The sequence below is a fragment of the Crotalus tigris genome, unplaced genomic scaffold, assembly GCF_016545835.1.
Source record: "Crotalus tigris isolate CLP2741 ecotype Arizona unplaced genomic scaffold, ASM1654583v1 scf7180000018826.840336, whole genome shotgun sequence".
NCBI lineage: Eukaryota > Metazoa > Chordata > Lepidosauria > Squamata > Viperidae > Crotalus > Crotalus tigris.
In genome coordinates this window covers 180,946-208,061 of record NW_024097216.1, presented here as the reverse complement: position 1 = coordinate 208,061, position 27,116 = coordinate 180,946, and the positions used below count along the sequence as shown (strand labels likewise).

Here is a 27,116-nt window from a genome sequence, read left to right as displayed (position 1 = left end):
GATAAAGGTTTTGACTTCAATTATCAATGCTTTAGTATCATGCTGTACACTGTCTAAAACATTCCACTTCTGTACTATCTACTACTTCATAGCTCTTAAGTGCCTTTCAATAATAAAATTAATTAAGGTAGCCTGAACATACCTATTTTGCAAACCCTTGGTAGATTTTTTACTCCAAGCCATATTCATAATAACCTGATCTGAGTTGTGAAATTTGAGCTGCAGAGCTTGGATAACTACTTCATTGCAGCAAAAATATACATAAAATGCTCCTAAGTCTTATGGATTCATATGTAACTTTTACTGTTGGCATTGTAATTTCTTCTTTAAAATCTGGATTATTGTTTTATTGCTTCAAATGCCTCTTTTTGAATAGCTCAGAAAATTAGAAAATATTAATATTCTATATTTCCTATATAAATTTATTCCAAAAATAGAGCCAGAGGTGTATTAGAAGCATTCATTTGTGTTTTATATGCTCATAGGAACTGTCAAAGGAAAGTTTGCAGAAATGGAAAAGCAGAGGCAAGAAGAAGAAAAGAAAAAGATGGAAGAGGAGAGGCAACGAAGAACTGAACAAGATATGATAGAGAAAAGAAAAATTCAGAGGGAACTGGCCAAAAAAGCTCATGAGGTATGATTATTGAACTTGGTAAAATATGCTTCATATGTAAAAATAGCCATGCAAATTTGAATGACAGTAGTATTCAGTTGTATGGTAGTTTCAAAGGGAAAGCCTTTGTGTTGTGTATGAAAAAAATATCAGTGTTGCACTGTATCTGTGTGTACACATTTTCAACCTGTGGTCTCTTTTCCTATCTATGTCTCGGGTTCCAGAAAGCAAATGCTAAGAGAATAATTTTTAATATTTTAAGTTGTTGGCAATTTTCTTTTATTGATCTAATGTTCCTGCACTTTTTCTAGTTAGATAGATGTGCTTTCTTTTTGCCAATAAAATATCTCATTACCAGAAGGGGCTTAACTTCCATGGAAATTCTTCCAGTAAGAAGGGAGTGGAATTACCCAGTTTAACTGCAACTGCTGGTGCTGTATCCACAATCTGTTCAATATTTCTTCAGAGAGCACAGGCTCTTCCATAAATTCTTCTAGCAGGAGAGCCCTGGTTAGTCATTCAGAAGTAGACTTTTTCTGAAGCCAAAAAGTAAAGTTAATCAAGCTGAACTTGAATCACTAACCACCTGTAGTTTCAGTAGTTTGTCTTCTGTGTGAGGATGGGAGAGTTGATTCTTTTGGCTTTTTCGGTGGCATCAGATTTTGATAGTGTTTGTGAATTCAGCTTATTAGAACTATGGTATTGCATGATATGTTGTGCCTAATGTTAAACTGGTAAAATAATTTTTTAAGAACTTCGTCCTGGGATCAGGCTCCTAATGCTATTATCTTCTCAGTAGAATGCCAATTGTGATAGATAAGTAGAAACATAAATCTGATAATTGATTGTTACCAACTATATATCTCTTAACACAAGATATGGCACTTAATATTATTAGAGACAGAAACTGTCAATACTACTAAGCAAAATATCTAAAATTTAATGTTGGGAAAGCAAAACAAGAGTTCCTTGCATTGAAAATGACCAGCAAGATGCATAGCTTGGGTTTACATATTACCCTAAAGCATAATGTGGTTTGAAATTTGTATTACTGAATTATGCTGATTATACTGATAATGGCTTACTCAATAAACCATCATTAAAAATATGTGAATGAAGATATTGGGAAAAATGAGGTAAGATGTTTCTGATTTGCTTTGAACAAAAAATAATTGCACTTTTTATTGGCATACAGATATTAAGAGGCAAAACATAATATTATAAATGAAACTTGCATTCGGAGTACCTGTGCAAATTATTGCTATTTTAAAATTTTAAAAAGTAACAACTTTCAATTTAAAGATTGTCCTGACACTGAGTTTTGTACTAATATTCCTTTTTAAAAAAATATGGGATAAAATATACCAAAATGATTATAGTTGTTGTAAACAAGTGTTTATGCTGAGAATGATTGTGTCTGGAGCCCTATATAATGACTGGACATCAAATAGCACTAGATATTTTAGTATCCTTTATCAGGATAAAAATTCTGTCATATTGGTTCAGTAAGTTATTTTTAGATTATCTTTATAATATTGCATTGAATTTTTCTACCAAACAATTTGTTTAGCTGTATAATTGTATAATTAAATGCTATTAAGAAGTCATAGGAATGCTTCAACTATATCTAGCTTTAGCAAGTAACCCTTCATATCTCTGTTATTAGCACCATATACATAAAACGGGAGGATGGTGCATTAAATTTAAATCATTTGGAATTTTCATTTCATGATAAATAGTGTAACAAAGTTTCTGCCCTTGGAATGTATTTGTTTTATAATATATTTTGTGTTCATTGTTGTAGAGTAGACCAAAACTAAATTTAATAGTTTTTAATATTATAGACATAAAGATGCTGTACACATAATGATGCTAATTAACGGTTGTATAATTCAATGGTAATTTTATGAGACTAGCACATATTTGTTGCTAATTAAAATCTAGGATAGTTCATTTGTAATATTAATTGATAAAATTAATGTGAACTAGTGATAAACTAATTAACAGAGAAGAATAGATGAATATAAGGTTGTTAAAAGGTAACTCCAAAGTAATAATACAGATTAAAACTAAGAAAATTATGTTACAAATAAATCAGTTCCATGTTGCTTAAAAGTTTTTTTCCTCCTTTGCCAAAGTCAGATAAATAATTCAAATTTGACAAAGTATATGTATCAACAGTCCACTGTCACAGATCAGTTAAAATTAGACAAAGCACTGTAGAATGATCATTCGCTTAGCCAGCCTTCATGTCCCCCTAAAGCAGGCATGTCAAACTCACGATGTCACATGACATCACGCGACATATCGCGATTTTTCCCCATTGCCGGCAATGGGGTGGGTGCGGTTTCAGAGTGATGCATCCGACTCAGAGGCCGGCAGTTTGACATGCCTGCCCTAAAGCATAATACTTAATGTCTTAAGAGGTTCTAAATGTTGGTGATATAGCCAAGAATGTCATCAAGGTTCATCTTAAATGCATAGGACGTAGTTGTTGCCAGTGAAATCACATGCTAGTTTCTTTAGACAAAAAATGCTATGTTCATTAGATTTAGATCTAACACAATCAAAAAAGATACTGAGCAGGTTACCATACATTGGAATGAAGAACAGATGAAGAATATAGGAGAACAAGACCAACTTGTGTTACATGTGGCTCAGTTTAGATAATATGCAATATCCATATATTATTATTGTTGTTGTTATTGTTATTATTATTATTGTTGTTATTATTATTATATCTGTATTTGGGCTCATACCACAGCATTGAAATTATTTGCCAGTGGAATCCAACAAATTGAAGAAAAGGTTTTTAGATATTAATTTCCAAAGGAAAATTGGCCTGGAGAAAACATATTAATTGGGATATATATTGTAATTGTATGAATAAAATATATCCCTAACCATGCTTTCCTAGTCTGCGAAGGATATTTAAATCATAGGGACAGGAAGAAAAGGGATGCCATTCTTTGCAATAAAAATAACCTAGTAAAATTTATTATCAAGTTTATGCAGTATGTGGTTTTCAAAGTTCAGCAGCTGTTATGAAAATTCATCATGGCTACCATTCCCAAATTCTGCATTACACCACGTGGGGGCACTGCAGCACACTTAGAAGACACCTTGGCCTGCTAAGAATCACTAGGAGCGCCATGGATCGAGAAAGTTTGGGAATCTTTGAACCAGGGACTTAACAATCTTTTTCTTTTTGCTACTTGCCTACGATTAAAAAAATGAGCCCACAGTCCAAAGTTGGAAGACTCTGCTTAGCTTGGTAGTTTACAAGCTATTGCGTTTTGTTTTATGGAAGCAGGGATGAAAATATTCTTACTGCGTTTTCTCTAAAAACATGAATTGTATACAAATTAATATGTAAATGAACATACATCAAACATATTTATTGAAAGCAGAAGTGCATTATATTAGCACTTTTCAGTGTCACATTTTGAAAACTGCTTGTTCGGATTCAAGAATATTTTATGCTTTTTTTAAAGGTGGAGGGAAAAGAACAAGAGTAACTATTGTGTAAAATTCTTATTTAATAGATTGATGAACAGTTAAACAATTCGGGAACTGAATCAGCATCAGAGGTAATCAGACTTCTTTACAATGCAACATTCACTTATTTCTGAATCACGTTAGTTACCATAATAATAGCTATGTTCAAAAACACTCTGTTTCAGATCAATTTTGGGAAAGGCACAAGAGAACACAGTGTTAGCACAATTATTTCTGCCCTAATTTTGTCTTTTGTCTGTCTAAAAACCTTGCATATTATACCTGTAATAATACTTGTATATTATACCTGTAATAATACTTGTATATTATACCTGTAATAATACTTGTATATTATACCTGTAATAATACTTGTATATTATACCTGTAATAATACTTGTATATTATACCTGTAATAATACTTGTATATTATTTTTATTATTATTTTCTGATGTTATCATTATATCTATTCTGATTGAATTTTGCAATGTGGTTTAGCTAAATGTGAGCAGCTTTTTGACATTAAGTGACATACAGATTGTGTAGTACACACATTTATTCATGTACATCTTATACTAAGCTACATTTTACTGTGCCTTATTGAAAAGTCACCTTTAGCTATGTTACTTATTTAAATAGGCTACAGTGGGCTCAGATTCAAAATGTCTGATTCAATCAATTCACTAAACTTAAGCAAATACAACTTTAGGTGATCTCTCACTCATTTATATATATTCACCATTCACTAACTGGGTTCACACTGAGTACTATAATGTAGTTTGCTGGATTTGGATATAGCAAGTTGTACAAAGCCAGCCCCCGTGTTTCTAAATCATATTTGAGCCATGGTGACACAGTTGTTAGAATACAATATTGCGGGCTAACTCTGCATTCCCATTGCCAGAAGTTTGATCCTGACGTGCTCAAGGTTGACTCAGCCTTCCAGCCTTCCAAGGTCGGTAAAATGAGAACTCAAATTGTTGGCGGTAATATGCTGACTCTGTAAACTGCTTAGAGAGGGCTGTAAAGCACTATAAAGCAATATATACTGTAAGTTTAAGTGCTAGTGCTATTGTGCCTCAGAATGATGTGTGATCCAGCCACACACTCATGAATCACTCTACCTTACAAACAGATCATTTATATCTAAATAGAACATGGATGAATGAACTGTGGCCAGTGAAAAGCAATATTAGACTTAATGCTTGTACTAATGTGATACTATTAATCATATTATGAGAGATTAGTGTTATTCTTTGGGTAACAATCTTGATTGTAGCTTTACTGGCATATATTGTACATGCACAGTATAATTGTCATCTACCCTGTATTACAGACAATTTACTCATTTAAATTATACAGCTGGTAGCCATCTCTTAATACCATGGGTTCGGTGTCACATTCACATGCTTAACTTAATTATAGTAGCATAATTATGAAATAATGTATTTTAAAAGCAACATCCATACAGATTTTTAATTTTTTTCATAGCCAAATCATGGAAGTTTCTAATCTATAGAAGTTAAATTCTGTACTTGTATAGTTGAGCACATATTCTAATTTTTTTAATTGAAATTTTTGATATTTACAAATTGAATTTCAATACTTCTTGAAATACTTGCACTATAATTTGCCTTTAACAGAATCTTTTAAAATGTAAGATCATCCAAGCAATTGTCTACTATTTTAATAATTAACATTTAGATGATTCTAATCAATGCTTGGATGGGGAATTTTTGGAGGCTATTTTGAGCTATGTGGAATTTTGATCATGGAATATAAAATTAATGAAACTGGCACTGCAATTATCTTTAAATTTCAAATAGTAATTAAATATTGAATGTTTAATACCTGATTGTAAGTATTATAGTGTGACATAATTTGAAATATATTGTACATTGTACATTATTGTACATTGCACATTACTTATGTCTTCGGGTACCTCAATGTAATTGTGTGGAACTGTTTAAATATCCTAAAATGAAAATAATATGATCTGTAATACTATAAAGCAGAAATATTTATATAGTATTTAGGTTAAAAGAGTCTAATGTTTTAAGATACCTTTCCATCTTTCTGTATCAGATAATGGAACTTCCATGTGCTTATAGTCAAGGATCTTTACTGCAGGGGTCCCCAACCCCCAGTCCATGCATGCTAGCCACCAGACTGCCCAAAGAAGCAAAGCAGGCAGCACACAAAACCACACACCCTCTGTTCTGTGGAAAAACCTCTCTCCATGGAACCAGTCCCTGGTGCCCAAAAGGTTGGGACCTTTACTCTACTGTATGTTGTAGCTGAATAGGGGATCCAACACAAGATATTTCCATGCCTTTTATTTATTAGGCATCAGTATGTATTTATGAAACAACATATAGCTTTTTTTTTGGTTTACAGGGAACGGAATTTTAGCAAGAACAGAGATGGCAAAAAGGAACATTGAATTGATAGCAGTATTTTGCAAAACACACCAAATAGGATTGTTGGATGAGCTTTTCTCTTGAGCAATAATATTGTAATAGGAATTTGATAGAACTCTAGCAGTATATTGGTATAATATGCATTTATACATATCGTGGTATAATTCTATATGCATCCACATTAGTCAAAGTGAAAGGAATAACCTTATTAGATATTATCCAATTAATATGGCATTTCTGTAGATTATTTTGTTTAAAAGCATATATTTACTTTAAATCACGTTGATGGGCACTGGCTATTTTTTACACTGACGTGCATATTTCATATTTTAGATTTTAGCTGTTTTAATGCTTGTAATAGTACAATTAAATCTGTATATGTAAGATGGCTCGGTCAAGTAATCTCTATGCTAAATTATATATTCGTTTTTTTTCAGATTCTTTTCAATGAGCTCAATGTTGAAAAAAGAGTATAGATTATGTTCTTGCATACAACATAATCTTTAAGGACCGAAGTAATTATGATTCCGATTTTCCAAATAAGCAAGGCATATTATATAGTATTTTAAATATTTAGTAGACACTAGTTGTGATGTAGTATTGTTAGCAGATTAATCTAGAGTTAACTTACTGGGTATCTTTTAGTCAACTATTCTGCCTTTCAGCCCTTCATAAGAGAAGTTGCTGTCATGACTGAACTTTAATAGATCATGTGTGTTCTACAGAACAGAAGAGATTGATTTTTGTTGATATTCCCTTCTGCATAGGTGATTCCATTTTTTAAGCAGTTTTCTAGCGAGACAAAAAGCTGTAGGGGGGAAGGGGAAATTCTGTTGGACTGATATCCTTTCTGCAAAGGAAAAGAACTCTTTCCAACAGACTGGATTGTCTGAGTCAAATCACGCACGGTGAAAATTTCTGCAAGGGAAGCGTGGCTTCCTTTGATGACTGACTGTCCAAAGGTTATCGGTTACTGGAATTTCTTTGCAGCCATAGATTTTGTCCATTCATTCTTTAAAAGTGGAACCTTGTATGGAAAGCAAATTTTTCACAGGCATTGGCAACTATCCTATTCATATGTTCATGGCCATCTTTGTTTTTAACAACAGGAAGGAGACGAGTCACTGCTAGTGACCGTAGTTCCTGTAAAACCTAGCAAAACACCTGGAAGGATGAAAATAAGTTTTGAGGACCGAGAAAGAGAAAGGGAAGAACAAGAAAGAAGAAAGCTTGAAGAAGAAAAGCGACTGAGATATGAGCAGGAAAAGGAAGCTCTAAAAGAAGTCAAATATTTTTCACCGGATGCGGTAAGCTACTAGGCATGTAAAACTGTTGCATGATCCTCAAAAGCATATTTATTTAGAAACAGCCCTCCTCTGTGAATGAAGGGAAAGTTTCTTCCCGGGAAGTTAAGAGCATAACTATGGAGAAAGTTGTTTTAGACCACATGTCTCAAAAGGGTGCAAATCTGAGAACTGAACCTTCTGTATAGGATGAAGAGGAAAGCTTTGATCGTGAAAGGGAAGAATCTCCCTCTCCTGGTAAAGTTAAGTTAACATTTGAGGAATTGGAAAGACAAAGACAAGAGAAAGAGAAAAAGCAAGCAGAAGAGGAGGCAAGGCTACGTTTGGAAGAGGAAAAACGTGCCTATGAGGAAGCAAGGCAACAAATGGTAAGCATGTTTGTTCAAACGTATAAAGCCAGGAGATTTTTGTAACATAGGATATGGCAGGATGATTTTATTAGCATACAATGGAGGATTTATCCCACTTAAGGAAAGTTCAGAGATTTACAGGGTCTTGAACTTCCTTGTTTCCCATTCTCCTCCTCCTCCTCCTCCTCTTCCAGGAGCCAAAATGTTTTTGGAGAGTTTTTTTATTTGTTCCTAGTGGCTGGAGAATCTCTTAAATAGAATTTTTTACAGAGGATAGTCCTGCTACTTGAAAAAGCGGATTTGGGTTGATTTCTGCTATTCTCCAGAAGCAGCTTGTATTCTCCTGAGCAGATCTTCCCAAATATTCTGGGATCTATATTTTTGGGTGGAATTCCTTTGCTGAATCAAAGTTTCCATAAGCAAAAGGCATTATTTTCTTGGTGGAGAGATCAGAATCCAAGCTGGTTTTTTTTAATACTGAGGTTTATAGATGTAACTATCAAAAATATTAGTAATCTGTGATTTGGTGGGCTGCTATTCTTTAACAAATTTAAATTTCTTTACTTTAACAAATTCATTTCAGATTTGAACATTCTTTCGAAAGCTTCTTAAAAATATGTTCTTTTCCCAAAGAGAAATGAAGAAAATGAAGATCAGGAAGCTGAAAATTCTGTCAAGGAGTTCCGTCCTGGAAAACTGAGACTAACATTTGAGGAAATAGAAAGACAAAGGCAAGAGGAGGAAAAAAGAAAAGCAGAGGAAGAGGCCCGGAGGCGTATAGAAGAGGAGAAAAAAGCATTTGCTGAGGCGAGAAAAAGTATGGTAGGTGTCCCTTTAATTATTCTAGCTTTAGCTGTTCATTTTTGCTAGATTCATTTATCAGCCATTAGTGGCATTACACCAATGGGTTAACACAAACTTGTAAGACTGAAAAAAATAAAAACACCCCTTCTCCAAACAAATCCCAAACTAGACTAGTTCTCTGTGAATCAAGGATCCTGTGGAGTTTTTCCTGGGGAGAGGGTTAAATAATTTTTATTGGTGTCTCTTTCACCTATATCCCTTTCCACACACAATATTTTCTTCTGCTGTTTGCAACATTCTCAAACCTTTTAGGGCAACCCATAAGTCATAATGACTAGCATTAAACTGATAGTTAGTTTTCAATCTGCTGAAACATCAAGACTGGCCAGACTAAAAAAATAAACCAAAACAAGAAATCAGTTTAATTGAAATGCTTACATACTATAGATTTGCCTATTAAGTTATTTCTATTTCTAGGTCATCATTTGAGTTAGAACAGTGGTTGTCAACCTTTTTAATGCCGCGACCCCCCAACCGGTCGTAAGTCAAGGACTTCTCAACCGGTCGTAAGTCGAGGACTACTCAACTGGTGCAGCACCGTTTGCAGAATGGGACTTTTGGCGGGCTCAGCAGGGCAGAGACAGCCTGGACAATTCCTATTGGCTTTTGAAAGCCAATAGAATTAGACTCTATTCAAGAGAGTCTATTCTATTGGCTTTAAAAAGCCAATAGAATAAAAGGGAGTAGCACAGCACAACTAAGGAAAAGGGGAAAAAAATGGCGGACTGCGTTGTTTGGCGACCCCCGTGAAATGGTCGTTTGACCCCCAAATGGGGCCCCAACCCACAGGTTGAGAACCACTGAGTTAGAAAGATTCTCAAGGTCATATGTAGGTTTTTTAAAAAATCATAATATAGTAAAATAAACGGGATAAGGTTAATTTAAAAAAAAAACAGAAAAGAAAGCAAGTTATAATTTCAAAAATTAGTGCCAAATTTTAAATCTCAGTTCAGACTGAGGAAAAAATAATATGCTGATTTGTTTACTAGTTTGAATGAAGTTGGTCATGTAAACTTCTTTTCAGTGGTATTTATTTATTTATTAAATTTATTTACCGCCCATCTTGTATCCAATGACTCTTGGTGGTTTATTTCAGATTATGATAATCCAAGCTCTCAAAATTTGAACAAAGCATTAATAAAGATTAATGTCTATATAATTATCAATATGTAATCTATAATTTAATATTGATACTGAATTTATTGTTAATGAGCCAAATTATTTTTAATAGGGGCCAGATGATGAACTTTCACTAATATCAAAAACTGCATCTCAAGAATCTCTGACACCTGGTAAACTGGAAATTAATTTTGAGGAATTACTGAGACAAAAAATGGAAGAAGAAAAAAGACGCACAGAAGAAGAACGCCGACAAAAACTGGAACAGGAGAAGCAAGAATATGAACTGCTAAGACAAGAAATGGGACAGGTCTGTGTTTTAGGTTGTGAAATATTTTATTTCATTGATAGCAGACTTGGCTAACAAATTTTTAATTTATAAAATACATAACTTGGTTAACTGTTTTTAATTATGCAATCCTTTGATATTCTCAGAGCTTGGTTGTTTGCTTGTACACACTTCATTACTTGATTAGGTAACATTAGTGCTATTGAGTATGGGGTTTGGTCCCTTGCCAGTGTGAATGGGGGTGTGGTTTTCTCCTTCATAGTTCCTTGATTAGGGGGTTTTCTGCTTATTTTTCTGGTGTTAATCCCTGCTTCTCTGGATATAGGCCTCTGGAGATGTTTTCTGGTATTATTTCTTTTTTAGCTTTTTTATTGTTTCTTTTGAATGGTATGTAAATGTGGTTTATCTCTATATGTCTATTATTTTTAATTAGATTTTGTTCATGTATTCTTTGTTCAACTGATAATTTCAAACATTTTATTCTAATAGGAGGAGGAGGAATGTGAAATCTTTGAGCTAAGCAGGGAATATGAGGAACTGATAAAATTAAAAAGAAGTGGTTCAATTCAACCAAAGAACCTAAAGAAAAAATTTGAAAAAATTGGACAATTATCTGAAGAAGAAACAAACAAAAAAATTGAAGAAGAAAGAGCAAGGAGGAGAGCTATAGATCAAGAAATAAAAGAAAGAGAAGCAGAGAAATTTCAAGAGGTATACTATTTTTTTAAGTATATAGAGAAATAATTTGTGGCCATCATTTGTGACTGTCTAGGTACTGGAAGCTTCCCAATATAATCTTTTAGTTTGGTCATTATCATGTGTCAGCTTAGGATAGACATGTCAAACACAAGCCCCGGGGCCCGGATGCGACCCGTGAAGTGGTTTCATGTGGCCCGCGAAACCATCCTGGAAACAGTGAGGGAACGGCCCCCGCTGCCTTGGCCCTGGCCCAGGCCAGCCGGGAGCCAATGTACAATTTTGTGGTGGCCATCTATGCTGAAATGTATTCAGTCTTAGTTCCACAAGGATGTCTGGAAACAGCAAGGAACCAGCCCCTGCCGCGTCAGCCCCACCTCCTGGGTGCAGGTTGGGGAGGTGTCACCTTTTGTGAGGAATGAAGAAATGCACCATTGTCTGGAAGTGGCCAGCAAATGGCCCTCACCTACTTCACATATCCGGCTTGATGGGCTCTGGGGGAGGGGTTTCGGCAGGCAGCGGGGCGCTCTCCTCACAGCGCCGAGAGGCTGAGCTGGGCAGCGCAAATGAAAAAAGCGCAACGCTGCCCAGTCTCCAGCCTGCCCGGTTTCGGCAGGCAATGGGGCACTCTCCTCGCAGCTTTGCACCTTGCTGCCTGATGAAACTGGACAGGCTGGGGGCTAGGCAGCATTGCACTTCTCATCAGATTCGCACCGCCCGGCTCAGCTTTTGGTGCTGTGAGGAGAGTGCCCTGCTGCCTGCCGAAACCACACCCACTCCATCCACGCCCACCCAGTAGGCTGCACCCACCCTGGCCACACCCGGCCCCCTGAGGGCAACTGCAATGCTGATGCGGCCCTCAATGAAATTGAGTTTGACACCCCTGGCTTAGGAGAAAACAGAAAAGTCAACAAAAGTCAACAAAAAAGTCAATAAAAGCTGTTGACTTCTGAAGGAATACTTGACTAGATAATGCATCATATGGTTTCCATATTTATATAACAGAATCAATGAAACAAACCAATATGAGCATTCAAAGGAAAATGATAGCAAGTTAGTTATCGATAGTTATCAAGGAAACAAGATTCTGGATCTTCATGACAATCTCTGATAATCTCTTTTATACATCTGGTTTATTTATTTATATCCCTCCTTTATTGTTTTTATAAAAAACTCAAGTCAGTGAGTACATCTAATGCTTCTCCCTCCCAGATTTTCCCCACAACCCTGTGAAGTGGGGTGGAGTGAGGAAGAGTGACTCAAAGTCACACAGATGGTTTTTATGCCTCAGGTAGGACTAGAACTTAGTCTCCTGTTTCTAGCTTGGAGCCTTAATCACTAGACCAAACTGGCTCTCAACTTAATCCTGTTTTATTTATTAAATTCTGACACCTTGCCAGTTAACTGAAAGATGTGATACCAATTGTATTCTATATATTGTAACTGATATGTTACCTACAAAACAGAAAATACATATTCAAATCTACAAATAGTAACATAAATGCCTGTGGGTAAAAAAAAAAAAAAAAAAAAAAAAATCCCAGGTACCATATGATGGAAAGAAAGGATACACATTTAACAAATATAGTGGTACCTTGATACTCATTGTTAATTGGTTCCGGGTGGCATGATAAATACCAAAAATGATGAGTACCAAACTAATTTTTCCCATAAAGAATAATGTAATCAGTCACAAGGCAGCCAACACCTGCAAGTTCTAGCTTGTGTGTTGAGTACCAAACTATGAGTATTGGGACAAAATTTTCACTTCAAAATGCATTGAGTACTAAATGTGATGAGTTTCAAAGCAATTCAGTACCAAGATACCACTGTACATTTACTGTAGAAATTTTCAAGATGAAATTCATGAGGAATAAAATTCTTCAGGAAAGGTGAACATGATCTGTTTGCTAGATGGAATTGCAGTCTCTTTGTAGAAACAACCCTCTAATATCTGATGATATTCTTGTTGGTTTAATTAATGTGTAGGAACTTAGTCTCTTGAGATACATGAAGCTTTCCAGGATAGTACATACACTTAAAATATCTTGCTTAAATTACCTAACACGGCAAACCTTTTAGAGACCGAGTGCCCAAACTGCAACCCAAAACCCACTTATTTATTGCCAGATGCCAGGTGGGCATGGCCCACTGGGTGGCTGTGGTGGTCATGGCAGATAGTGGGTGTGGCCAAGGTGTGCGTGGTCACCTCAATGTTGCTCGTGGGGAGGGATGCCTGTGGGGGCCGGGCAGAGTTGGGGGAGATCCAGGGGGTCTCTGGCAGGTGGGGTGGTGGGTAGGAGGCTTGCCCTGTGGGGTGAGGCGAGGCAGGGTGGGGGTGCCATTATCTCAGGGCAAGGTGAGACAGGGGCCAGGGTGGCTGCTGCCTGATACCATCGCCCCCCACACACAGAGGCCAGCGAGCACATGGGGGCTGACAGTGTCCGTCAGCAGACACAGCCTACCGGCCCCTCGACCTGCGCACTCTTGGGCTCCGCAGCCCGCCACCAGCAGTTCAGAGAAGTGCCCACAGAGAGGGCTCTGAGTGCTGCCTCTGGCACGCGTGCCATAGATTCGCCACCACTGACCTAACATATTCTATGTCAGGTTATGCTTGAAGTTCTTCCAGTTAATGGAGCTCAGCTGGCAAACTGGGAACATAAATAAAAATAAACTCTGTTCTTACTTCATGTGCACTAATTACCAGTCAGTTTCCAGGTACAATTCTAAATTCTGCATTTAAAAGCCTTAATGGTGGCTTAAGCTCTTAAAAAAAGAAAAACCTGGCTTTTAAGTTTTGGTGGCTTAATTTAATTAATTTAATTTAATTAATTACCATTTTACATGCATCATTGATTTTCTCAGGAAATTCAAAGTGATATATATATTCTATTCTCCTATTCATTTATATCCCAGAACATTCCTGTGAAATATATTATCAGAAAAGAAAAAAAAGATTGAGCCAGAGTCATTCATTAGACTTTATGAAATTTGAACCTTTTCCTCTTATGTTTAAGCTGATTAATATGTGTATTTGAACTCTTTGAACTAGTTATTCCCAAAATATGAATTGTGTAGGCTTAAGAGAAAGGTTGTACTGTCTACAAATCTGCAGTTCATTCTTTTCAAGATAGTACACTGTTCAATCCAAATTCCTGAAAACTTGTATTTTTTCAGTTCCTTGAATTCTTCTAAGAATTACCTTTTCAGCTATAGAATAATCTAGTGTTAATGTCTATATGGTCATTTATTTTGTATTGAGATTTTGCACACTACACACACCCAAATGCACGTATTGTTTCCACTTTTCTGTTCTGTACTTGCTTAATGAAGGACTGTTTAATCTAATCCAATGACTCTTCCTAAGCCTTTGTTTGTTAAAACTAGTGAAAAACTCCATCGTTCTTTTATTTTTTTTTGTCTTGAAGATATGGATCATTAATATAAAATTTATAAGTTAGGGATTAAAGATTTGAAATAATACCCAACATAGTGCAAGAAAAAGCAACCTTTCAGGCTTACTTAGGACTACTGAGATTTTTTTATTAACTGTTTTTTTTAAACAGTGTACTTGAAGCAGAGTTCATATAGTCCTCACTTAACATTCCCTCCTTTAACAACTAGAGTTATGTTGTTACTGAATGAGGTAGACTTAGAATGAGGCTTTGTGGCTGGAGTTCTCACAGCATCTTGGCAGTTATGTGATTGCAATTCGGGTGTTTGGCAACCAGCTCACAATTATGTTACAGTAATCCGTGGGAAAGGAGATTACAAATGGTTATTATGTCATTGTGAGATGCCATAACTGCACAGGATTTGCCGAACAGCAGCAATTAGGATTGCAGGAATTGCTGTCCTAAGGTGGTGCAGTTATATGACTTTACACCTCACAACTGTCATTTAGCAACATAGTTCCTGGTGCCAATTACCATTGGTAACTGAGGACTACTTGTGTAGAAATTTCAAGTAAAATATTCACCCTAATGATCCTATCTATAAACACGCTGAACATAAAACATTTGTGTTCCGTATCTTTTAAAAATGCCTAAGCTCAACACTCGTTTATAAGGCTCCATTCCCAGCTAAATTTTCTTTATCACTTCATTTCACTTAGAAAACATGTTGGTACAGTTCCTAAAACTGTATATAAAATGTGCTATTCACACATTAATCAAAGCAAATGCAGCTTTTTTATTTCTCATTTCACAAATCTACTTTCCAGAAGTTATCATAACCCATATATTTCTAATGCTTTTTTGTTCAGAACAGTTTTGGCAAATTCAGTAATTTGTATATTCTTTTGATACACAATTCCTGGTTGTTAACTGGGTTTTTATTATTTTTAAAATAAAGTTAAATGGAAAGCATGGCACGTTTATTATAAAATATTCTTTTGCCCGGCATTTTGTTATGTTTATGTAATGTTATTTTAATCCCCACTTTAATTTTTCACTAATCATGGACCCCATTTTTATGTAGTTGTACCATTGTTTTTCTATAAAAATAATCATCTTTTTTTTTTCAGATATTGCCCACTGGGGCAATTAAATGAAAACTCCATTCTTCCATTAAGAAATGTTCAAAATAGATAAAATAGGTAGAACATATTTGTACGTTAAGATGTAATTCAACCATTTTAAATGAAAGGTTGAAGGTAGTTTCTTCCTAATTTGTCTTCCAGGAAGAAAACGTTGATGTGAAGCCTGCTGCAAAATCTGAAGCTCCATTCACACACAAAGTTGACATGAAAGCTCGATTTGAACAAATGGCAAAAGCAAGAGAAGAGGAAGAACAGAGAAGAATCGAAGAACAAAAGCTGCTACGTATGCAATTTGAACAGAAGGAAATAGATGCAGCATTACAAAAGGTATTAGTATCTACTGGATCTCCATAATGCAGAATTTTTACTGTAAGCTAATAGGAACCCTTATCTGCAATGGGTGTTCATATGGACAAATATTTTATTGCATATTTATTCTGCTTTTGACATATCTTTCTGTGGTGGTGATGTTAGGGCATCTCACTGATCAAACACCCTCCCTTGCCTTGAATAACATTCACACATGAAAAAGCAGCCTAATGAAACTGCTATTCTGCTATGCATCTTTTCTCCTATGCCAGGGGTGTCAAACTTGCAACGTCACATCACGTGTTGCGACTTTTTCTCCATTGCCGGAGCTCGGGTGGGCATGGTTTTGGCATGACACATCCGGCCCGCAGGCTGCCAGTTTGATACCCGTCCTATGCAATAATTCACTCTGTTGTTCTAATTCTTCTCTTATTCTTCAAAAGCTTAAAGAGATGCTCAGGTTTCTCCTGGCACATTTTATTCTCATTAGTGTGGAAGATGACTGGCCTGTTTGTATCAGTGTTAGGTCTATATTACTCATATCTATCATATGCTGTCAATATTACATCGGTTTCCAGCACTTTAGTTTGCTGATCCTTTTTAATTTAGGGGAACAGCTAAAAATGACATAAATAACTCTGGTAACCCCAGCCTTTTGAAATCCAATTATCAATATTAGTTTCTGTTTCTTCTTCACAACTTGTGTTAAAATATTCACAATGTTTGTTTAAATGCAGAAAAAAGAGGAAGAGGAAGAGGAGGAAGGGAGTATTGTTAATGGCTCAGTGTATGAAGATGAAGAACAGCAAGCACGTTCTGGTGCTCCATGGTTCAAAAAGCCTCTTAAAAATGTATCTGTTGTAGACAGTGAACCGGTACGGTTTACTGTTAAAATAACTGGTGAACCCAAGCCAGAAGTTACATGGTGGTTTGAAGGGGAAATGTTGCAAGACTGTGAGGATTACCAATACATTGAAAGAGGAGAAACATACTGCCTTTACTTACCAGAGACCTTCCCAGAAGATGAAGGAGAATATATGTGTAAAGCAGTAAACAGTAGAGGAACAGCAGCGAGCACCTGTATTCTTACTATTGAAAGTAAGAGATAGCACTTAACAGGTTATCAAGTCTTCAGTTCTTATGCTCTGTTGATTCTCTCTTAATTCCTCTTTCTTTTCTTTTCCCCCTTAGCTGATGACTATTAAATATCCTACCATTTCTGGAGCCTTCCTTCCCTTCATTCACTGCATCTATCTTTCTCTCCTGTGGTGGGGCCAAGAAGTTGTCTATCATTCCTCAAGTAGAATACTTTCCAGACTGAAATTTGGGCAATAAAAGTTTGGTTCATTTGACATATAGCAGTGCAATCTACAAATGGTGGCTACTTATTTATGTTACTATATTGGTCCATGTGATGATGTTTCATAAGGCAAATTAAACTGCATGATATGGTTTGCCATGTGATTCTAGAACCTTTCATTATGTCAACATAAAATATGCAATGTGGTCAAAATAAAGCACTCCTGAATGCACCAAATGGCAAGAATAATTCACTACAGAAAATTTCAATTCTATTGTTTTCAATTTTACTTTTATGCCGAGGTAACATGGCAAGTTTGTAATTTTTAATCTTTTAGCTAATACCAATTCATTCTACACAAATGTATTGATCATGGCAACTTTGAGGACAAAGTATGTCCTTTGTTACACTACTAGCTAAAAGATAAAATAGTACTTAACTTACGCTTTGCTTACATTTTTTTAAAATTGTATGACTAAAATAAAACCAAAACTACAATGCCCTGAATTAAATTTATACCATTAAATTATGCATTCAGTTGTAAATTAAAGTCCTTTAAAATCAAATATTTGCTTTTTCTATTGCATTAGATGATCGATTTCAGTTCAGCATTCCAGACAAGATGCTGGGCAAATCTGCGTCATACTCAATTTGTTAGCGTAATAGTGAGCGGCTTTTCCACTTGCACCTCATTTTTATAGAACTTAATGAATCATCTCACTACTATTTCCAAACTAAATAACATATATTATTGATACTGTTATAAACCTGGAACAGTTAGATAATAGATTATTTGGGGACGATGATGGACAAGGGTGTTAAGTGAAAAGCAGTTAACTAAATTCTATCACATATTAAAATATGCACTGGAACTTCATACATATGCAAATCTTCCAGTTGGTTTAGGCTTGTATTTTAGTTGCCAGAGGAAATCAGAATAAATTTTTATGCAGGCGATTTTTTTTCTTAAATATGTACCAAATTATTTTTTCTGTATTCACTGGAAGGATAATAAATATGTTCGGTTTTTAAAGTTGAATGTTTCCTTCTTTATCAAGGCCATAACATTCATCTTTTATAGTTGTTTTTGTTATGTATAAATACTTTTTTAAAAATCCATTTAAAAATTAAATAATGCAAAGGACAAATTTTCATCCATTAGTTTACATTTATTGAGAATTCATACAAAACAGTACAATTAATGTATTTTCATGAGTACATACATTGTCAATAGGCAAGCTCAACACAACATACTGGAAAGCATTGGATTTACCTCACGTCCAAGCTGCATCTGCCTAAGATACTTCCCATCACAGTAGCCTTTAAAAGACAGTCTTCTTTTTTTAACACGGGTAGTTTCTGCAGAGAACACTATTCTCAGGACGAAAATGCCTTTCATGCATATTAAGATAAAGTTGCATAAATGTAAGAGTTTGATAGGGTACTACAAATAGAAAAATGGATCTATTGTACATATTCTGTAGAACCCAATGTTTTACTTTATAAAAATCCTAGCACACAAAGAAAAATGTAAAATTCTACCCTCAAATTTATGAAATGTATCCCAACTGATATTTTTTTAGAAGAAAGGATTAGTGAATGATACAGCCTACCTATCAAGATCACTGAAGTGTAATTTACAAAACTCTAGATAAAGATTGCTTTTTAACTAGCAAATATCCTATACAGAACACATACCAACAGATAATCTAAAGACATTAGCTGAAATTAAGATGTTCCTCTGTTTTAAAACATTCATTACTTTCATTTAATCCCGGGATTCAATTAGAATTTAGAATTTTTCCCCCCCCTGCTATAACACACAAACTGCACAAGGAAAAACTATGAATTCGGCTCAAAGGTTCCATATTGTGAGTAGAACATTTCAATCCAACCTTATCTTTCTGAAAGAAATCGGACAAACCAAAAATAAAAGCTATAGTACAAGAAGATGCCTATAGGTCCACCGCAACAAAAATTATTAACACAGATCTTCACCTCCTACGTCAACAACTTTTTCCCCATTATATCTCCTGACTTTGACTTAAATTTCAATTTATGTTAAAAATGAACAGGAAAAAACAAGTTTTCTTTTATAATGGTGAAACAAAATTCAACCAAGATGAAGCTCTTCAGCATGTAGCTTGGAGTCATATAAAAATTAATCTGACATCAAAGTATAACCCCCCTAAAATAAAATAAAATGGCTTGAGGGAATTCTAGTACAACTACTGATTTAGTTGTAAACGCAAGACATATCTGTGCTTGACTATTTAGCAAAGTGTAAACTGATAAAATAATTTTTATAATTACCACATAACACGTTATGGAACATTTACGGTCAAGCAAATAGCACTTTAAAGAATGAGAAGCGATAAAAACAGGCAAATTATACCCTACACCATTAAGTATGGGATACATTTAAAATCGGTATTGTTTTTGCCAATTTTACCTTCTACATGGAGCCCTTCTATGGTCCATGCTCATCGGCTCACCAGGGCCATACACTCAAAGGAATCCTCTTTATTGGAAGTAACTATCTCAGGACCTGATTTTATGAGCTATGATTTGGTGCTTGCAGCATCTTCAGCACTGTGTGTGAAAATGAAGGCAGGGTTTTTGAATATTTTCCTTTCATGCACAGAAAAGCAGGACTTTCGATAAAATCAAAACATTTTATTAAGTGACAAACAAAAACTGATGGTACTGCCTTAAAATTGTCTATTTAAACTGAAAATTAAGCTACCTAGCTAAGTCATATACAAAACATTTTAAAACTAGCAAAAATATACAGCAATTCAGCTGAAATAGCAAAGTAGGAAGGAAATTGCTATAAAAAGAAAAGATCTGCCAAACTTGTTAACATATCACTGGCACAATATTTTTTTAGAACTATTTTGCAAAAGTAAAATCTTACTTCTTTTCCTTCTGCATGAAATAATCAAGCTACATTAACTTATGGTTTATGGTGTATCATCTTAGGATTGAGAGAAACATACAGTATATTCGAGTACGTAGTATTTGGGTATAACATCCACATTATAGAAGCATTTGTGAAGGCTGTTGAAGTTCTGACCAATATTTCCTGTATCTTGAAAAAATATTTTATATTCATTTGTAACAACTATTGAGGGAAAATAGTAAAAGTGACTTACTCAAAAATTATTGCAGCAATCCACTTATCTTTAAAAAAAATAAAAATACACATTTACCCAGAAATGTAAATAATTGTTTCAGAATTCTCATAGGAATGAAACCATGAATAGCAGAATACATTTGGGAAAAGATATTGGCAGATTGCTTTTGAATACACAAGCACAAAAAAATTCTCACAGGGACAACATTGATATACTGAAATATGTATTTATACACTTCCTTAGGTTGTGCTTACCTGTGCTTTTTGCAGCAGAACCTAAGGTGGAAGATCTGGGAAGGCACTGTGAAGTATAAATAATTGCACTGTTTGCAATTAATAAAGATTTTATACTTTAAATGAATCAAAATCAACAGCCTCCATTTAGTGAATGATAAAGAATCAGGTGAATGTTTGTTGTTTAGTTAATAACTACACCATTTTCCAATAAGCTACAGACTTAACATGCAAAATATTTAAGAGACTTCATAGCCTACTTCTCTATATATTTATTAACTTCTAGTAGTCTTTTCAAAATGTAAATCCTAAACTAAACTGGGATAAAAAAAATCCCTCCTGATTCTACAGTAGAACAAATGCATTTCTAATTATTTTTGCAATAATACTACTTCATTTTAGACCACATTCAGTTCTTCTCTTGCAGCCACTCTAAGTGAACACTCCAAAACAACAAAATTATTTTCTAAAGATAAGGCTAATAAAGATTTAGAAAAATAGTATATAGCTGCATCACTAAATATATGCAGACAACTGAAGACAAAAACAACTTCCTCCTGACAAGCATTTTTAAATGTTAACAATTTATAAGTTGATATCTGAAGACATCTCATTTCTGAAACCCTAATGAACAATGTTAGTTCATTGATGAATTCTTTAGCTAAGGCTAAATATCTCAAAAATACTTACCCATACATACATACATACATTTATGCATATCTAGGTATCTGATTTAAGAACCCATTGTGATTTTCTAAAATATCAGCACTGTATTTTATTCCAACATAATATTCACACAGGTATGGCATTTGCATTATGTGGAACATTTGACAAAAAGATACTGTTGCAGTTCATCATTTTGTCATTCTGATGTACTTACAGTGCAATGCTCCTTGAAGGAACAATCAAGGATGATACACAGCACAGTCCTCCTCACCCCTACAGAGCTAGTTCTATACTGGCTGGATCAAACCTGCACTTCAACAGACAATGGCAAGACAGACTGTATTGCATGTAATCTAATATATGCAAAAAAAAGCAAACAGTGGATTTTAACAGAACACCAATTTTCAATTAGAATTATTAAAAGTAAAACGTATGACAGAGACTTTTCAAACATAACTTAAAAACTAGTCTTCAACATTTAAAAACAGACCTTATCTGAAAAAACCTTTTTTTTCATTAAGCATTCCAAGACTCAAACAGCATGTTCTACAACAAATGCAAGTTTTATAACTAAAAAGCATTATCATCCTTACTACACTGAATTCTATAGCAAAATGCTGCAAACCAACCGCTTAGCACATTTTGTTTGTCTAGATAACTGACTTTAATAATGTGTCTGGAAAATATACTAAAGAATTAAATCATTCATAAAACAAATGTTAACTATAGCAGCTATATGGGTCTGGGACAGTGGTCATGAATAAAAAAGAAATTTCAACTGTTAATGCAGAAGTATGTCAAGAAATACCTTCACATACATACACTTTTTACACAAGTAGAAAGAGGAAGATATCAGAATGCTAAATAGCAACATACAATCACGAAAGAGATCCCTCTAAACCTATTCTGGGGAAATACCAACATCAAGCCTGAACTTAAAAGAGAGGGGAAAAATCTTATTTGTGTACATGTACAGAATTACTAAAAAAAAAATATCATTGAATTCTCTTGAGTACCCATATATCCAACTTACCAACACAGGAGGTTTCATATTATTTATTGCAAAGCACAAAACAAGCATTTAAAAGTGATCAAGTATACATTGAAAAAGTACATTTATATCACAAAGCATTGACCACATAATAGTTGCAAATACATTTGCTGGAATGTGTACATCTACACTAATGTACTAAAAACAAACCAATTTCCATTTCTACACAGAAATATTACCTCCTATCAGTTGTGATAGATATTTTGTACATTTCAAAAAAAAACACTATTTTTAAACCAAACAAAATTATGATCTTCATCAAGGCGTCTGTATCCATACATTTAACAAAGGTTTTTTTCCCCCACATAATGAAGCAAATACTGTATTGTCCACTTCTTATTATTGGCCCTGTGCGAAGAAATACATAAGAAATACACAAAAAGTTAAAGGAAATATTTTTTAAAAAACTGCGCTAACTCAGGAGTGAAGCCTTTAAGAAAGAAAATTTGGTTAATGCAATGGTGGTAGCTTCCCGCATGGCTTTCAAAAACCCTGAGGAGAAATTTTTAGATCACAAACACTGAATGTATGCAAAGACAAACACAGATCTCCAATTAAAAGAGCATTAATTCATTTGCAGTTATAGTTTATCAGGAAAAATGCATACTTCAGAAAGATATCTATGTGGGAGACATGCAAAAACAAACAAAATTTCCCCCCCACAAAAATCGAAAGCATCATCTCACTAAAATATTAGTTAAATAATTAAAGACAGTTATACCTGTGGTGCTGGAGGATGCTGTGGCATTCCTTGTGGACTTGTCTGGGCATAATAAGCTGCCTGCTGTCGATAGTACTCAGCCCACGCTGCACTGTAATCTGGCTGGCCTGTCGGTGGGGCCCCAGTTGGAGCTGGAACAGCTTGACCTAGAACAAATGTAGATTACACAACTCCGGTGCCATAAAAGGGACGGAAGAAGCTCAAAATAATCTCATTTCTAACGAGCATTTACCTTGCTTCTTGTAATATTCCTCCCAAGCCTTTGAATAATCCTGTGGCTGCCCTTGTTGACCTGCAAAACCCCCCACATTTTAATGTAAACACAGCTCCCATGTATACCACAATTACAGTCAAGAATACAATGGAAGAGTTCTTTGCTGTTTTGTTTTGATGTATAGTGAAAATCAGAAAGTATTAAAATCACGTATTTTAGTTTTTGTTCTAGAGTTTTTAAATAAATTTAAAATGTATTAATCTGAGTTCACTTTTTATACAGTAGTCTGTTGTACGCTATATACATATGTTTGCTCAACGTAGGTATATGACAGGCTAGCAATGCATCCAAACCGGCTTGGGTAATCCAACCTACTTTTACTAGTTTGAACATGCTTCGAAATGTATTCCACATTCTACGCAAGTGTGTTGAAAAACTATTCTCATTATATGGTTTGTAATATATGGGGAGGGGGCACCCTAGGTGAACTTGCCCTGAAATCTGTATCCAAGAGAAAGTGATCTCTTCCTCTCTATATATGAAAACATCTTTCAATATTACAAAAACCTAGCTTTATCCAATCATGCTTAATACTTAAGTTGACTTTGGCTTTTGAGGACTAGTATGTAGTAAAAGAATGCAGAATAAATCGTTCTGCAACCATAAAGCTGCTTTTCAATCAACTCATTATTGATTAATTTTATTTTAAAATATTTTAAATTGTTTTCCAACTACATTTAATATAAACAATAAAAGAAAATGGATAAAGAGAAACTGTTAAGATACATATGGGTCAGTCATTTTGTATTTAAGAAAGTAAATTGAGAGCGGGGTACAGGTTTAAAGTAATTCTAATATTTCAATTCTCATTCATATACAAAATATCAAATTGCTATGCATTTATTTGCAGAATAAATTCTGTGAAGGATATTAACATATAAGATAATGTCCAAAAGCTCATATATGTGCCTTAATTTGAATACATTATTTTGTATCTATGGCTTCAATTTCTCCATTATTCTGGTTCTCTGAACTACATACCAATAGATATCTAAAACCAATTTAGGCAACATGCTTCTATCATGAATTTTCCTACCCTACCTACTTAAATTTAGCTTGAAGTGAATTGTTTTATATGTGATGTAAATGTGTGGAATACAATGCTTCAGAACTAAGACAATTCACATTGTGAAGACAGTCACAGTGAGAAAAATGAAGGGCACAAAAAGAAAAATGGATATTAAAATGTTTTCTAATCCCATTAATTCCAATGCTGAAACTATCAAAACAAGTTACAAGCAACACAAGTTACTACTACACTATTTTATTGGGATACCCACATACAACATTAATTATAACTAGGTTATAATTAACATGTAGGAAGGGATATCACCTTATCTACCACAATCGTCTATAACAACATTGTATAATGTTGTCAAAATGCTTTGCCAACTACTAATCTCACTGGAGGAAGGATAAAAATACTAAACTTGGGAAAAAATTATTTAGAAAAATAAAAATTAAATCATGCTAACTTGAACCTTGAATTTAAGATTCAGTGTTACAAAGTTAGAAGGAATTTAGAAGATATGCAATTAAGTGCTTCAAAAAAATTAACCAGTGCCAAGTTTTAGCAAAATTCAATCCGGTAAATGGAAATGCATACAGCATTTAGCACAGAATACAGAAAATGGATCCAATTCTCATCTGGATTTACATCCTTAATTATCAAAATCAGGAGAGCAGGTTATATTTTCTTGTGCTGTGAAAGTAATTTAGACTTAAAATTTCTTGCATGTATTAAAAAGTAAATTAGATTGACAACACTTTGGCAATGAATATTTTGATTGTGAATATTAAGATGGCATACTCTTTAACATCTAATTCTGTCAAAGACCAGACTAAACCCAATTAATGAGAGAATCTTGGGTTTCAAATTAGGCTTTTCATTGATGGCACTGGATGCAAAATGCAAACACATATATGTGGCTTCCAACAAAGTAAAATTAGAATAGCACATATTCCTAGCTATAGGAACACATGTATTTCATATCTACTACTTCTACATTAAATGTATAGTTTCACAACAGAACATGAAACTATAATACCTAAATTCATGATTCAGATTCAATTTTACTGTTTAATGAAAATATAAAGAAAATGGCAAATATTTATGGATAGCGTTGATACAAATAAAAAAAATATTCTAGGATTAGCATTTTATGAATACATTTTATGAATATATGCTTTCAAGAACACTAACACCAGAATAGGGTTTACAGTATTAGAAGAGATTTGGGTTCATTGTTTTTCTTGCTAGAAGTATTTTAATTTAAAGGGCAGATATATATTTTAAATGAATGGGATTGGATCCATTTTAACTGTTTGCTCAATTATTTAATTTTGGCACAAAAATCCTGTCTTAACCATCTGATATGAGAGACAAAAAACAGTAGATCACAATGGAATCTCCATACTATCAGATCTATTCTACTGAGTTCACGGGACTCCTTATTTGCAAAGCCATTGCCCTTATGGATCCACGGAGTGTCCTTGTATGGAGTCCTTTTTACGATGCTCAAAGACATGCTCTTAATTATTTCCAAATAAAAGGGCCACATTGATAGATTTTAGATTTATTACTTTTTAAGGGATGCTAACCTCATGCTTACGTAACAGGTGGCCAAATATATTCACGCCATACAACTGCACAAAACTTTAAATTAGATATTATATTGTCCTATTGTTTTCTTTCCCAGTAACAAACTGTTGTGTTAAACTGTTTATTTTTACTACAAATGCTGGTCAAAGACTATAATAAATGTATTTTGATTTTTTTTAACCTTAACGGAACAGTAAAAATTAAAATTTTGATAAGTCTTTGCCATTTTTCTTATTTGTTCCCTGGAAAATTCTCAGGCTTGAGGCAATGGATAGATTCATTTAGTGGCTTTTAGTCTTGAGTATTGATGTTTCCACTAAAAATTGCTTTGCCAATTTTAGAAATGTGCCCAGTTTAAGTCTATCAAATAAAGCTTATTAAGCTTAATCTTTCCTACATAAATAATAATGCTCCTAGTTTTTTGTTTGTTTTTGCTATAGAAATCAAGCTACAAAAATTAGAGTGTGGAATGCAGGTTTTCCTCTGTAAAAATAAAGATGTCATAAAAGCTTTCTGCACACTCAAGTCACCCAAGGAGCAAAAATATAAAAGATGCTTACAACATAAAACTTATTTACATTAATAGTTTTGCTTTTTCAAAATAAAATTGTATATGAATCAGTAAACCTTCTGAGAAGTATAAATTTTAAAAATCAAAAGTAAATAAAACGTACCCATTTTTTTATAGTATTCTTCCCAAGCCTTGGTGTAATCTACCTGCCCTGCTGGCGCTGGATTTGGTTGATCTCCTGATTGAACAAAAAATAGAGTGAGTAAAATAAAAAACTAAAACAATTCAGTTCTAATCACTTACATTTTATTCTAATTAAGGGTAAAAACCTTAAATCAAAAGTTAACCTTTTTTCCCCTCAAAACCATTGCAAGTTCCAGTTCAGAAATGCCTTATTTGTACCTATCAAGAACTGAACTTGGCTGCAGGTATCCCATCTTTTAACCATGAAGACATTTCCTTAACTGGGGAGATCAATCAGGCCTTCTCAATGATTCAGCTGTTCCAGTTATATTTAATTGGAACCAGTCAATGTGCACAAATCAATCTGTCTCCATGACTATCCCGTGTCCCTTAGGGTCTGCACCCAAAAGATCCTTGTGATGCCAACTTAAGTTGTTTA

The 27,116-nt window shown here is 34.4% G+C and overlaps 2 protein-coding genes across 15 annotated transcripts in view; one reads left to right on the top strand and one right to left on the bottom strand.

Moving 5' to 3' along the window:
* Window positions 1-17,865, top strand: part of NEXN (nexilin F-actin binding protein) — a 34,911-nt gene extending 17,046 nt beyond the window's left edge. For 7 of the 8 annotated variants that reach the window (XM_039356668.1, XM_039356666.1, XM_039356662.1 and 4 more), the window contains 10 exons: window positions 486-634; window positions 4,159-4,203; window positions 7,638-7,835; window positions 8,021-8,200; window positions 8,816-9,004; window positions 10,278-10,475; window positions 10,944-11,165; window positions 15,832-16,017; window positions 16,737-17,097; window positions 17,191-17,865. In XM_039356668.1, coding sequence (XP_039212602.1) covers window positions 486-634; window positions 4,159-4,203; window positions 7,638-7,835; window positions 8,021-8,200; window positions 8,816-9,004; window positions 10,278-10,475; window positions 10,944-11,165; window positions 15,832-16,017; window positions 16,737-17,097; window positions 17,191-17,204 — 1,742 coding nt within the window. In that variant the 3' untranslated portion in view covers window positions 17,205-17,865. The remainder of the gene's footprint in view (window positions 1-485; window positions 635-4,158; window positions 4,204-7,637; window positions 7,836-8,020; window positions 8,201-8,815; window positions 9,005-10,277; window positions 10,476-10,943; window positions 11,166-15,831; window positions 16,018-16,736; window positions 17,098-17,190) is intronic. The other variant, XM_039356663.1, reaches the window with a different exon arrangement.
* A 582-nt stretch (window positions 17,866-18,447) lies between these two features.
* FUBP1 (far upstream element binding protein 1) overlaps window positions 18,448-27,116 on the bottom strand; it is a 29,625-nt gene continuing 20,956 nt past the window's right edge. For 2 of the 7 annotated variants that reach the window (XM_039356652.1, XM_039356655.1), the window contains 4 exons: window positions 26,658-26,732; window positions 23,340-23,399; window positions 23,108-23,253; window positions 18,448-20,736 (listed from right to left, as the gene is read on the bottom strand). In XM_039356652.1, coding sequence (XP_039212586.1) covers window positions 20,629-20,736; window positions 23,108-23,253; window positions 23,340-23,399; window positions 26,658-26,732 — 389 coding nt within the window. In that variant the 3' untranslated portion in view covers window positions 18,448-20,628. Of the gene's footprint in view, window positions 22,735-23,101; window positions 23,254-23,339; window positions 23,400-26,657; window positions 26,733-27,116 lie in introns of those variants that run through there. The other 5 variants (XM_039356654.1, XM_039356659.1, XM_039356653.1 and 2 more) reach the window with 4 other exon arrangements.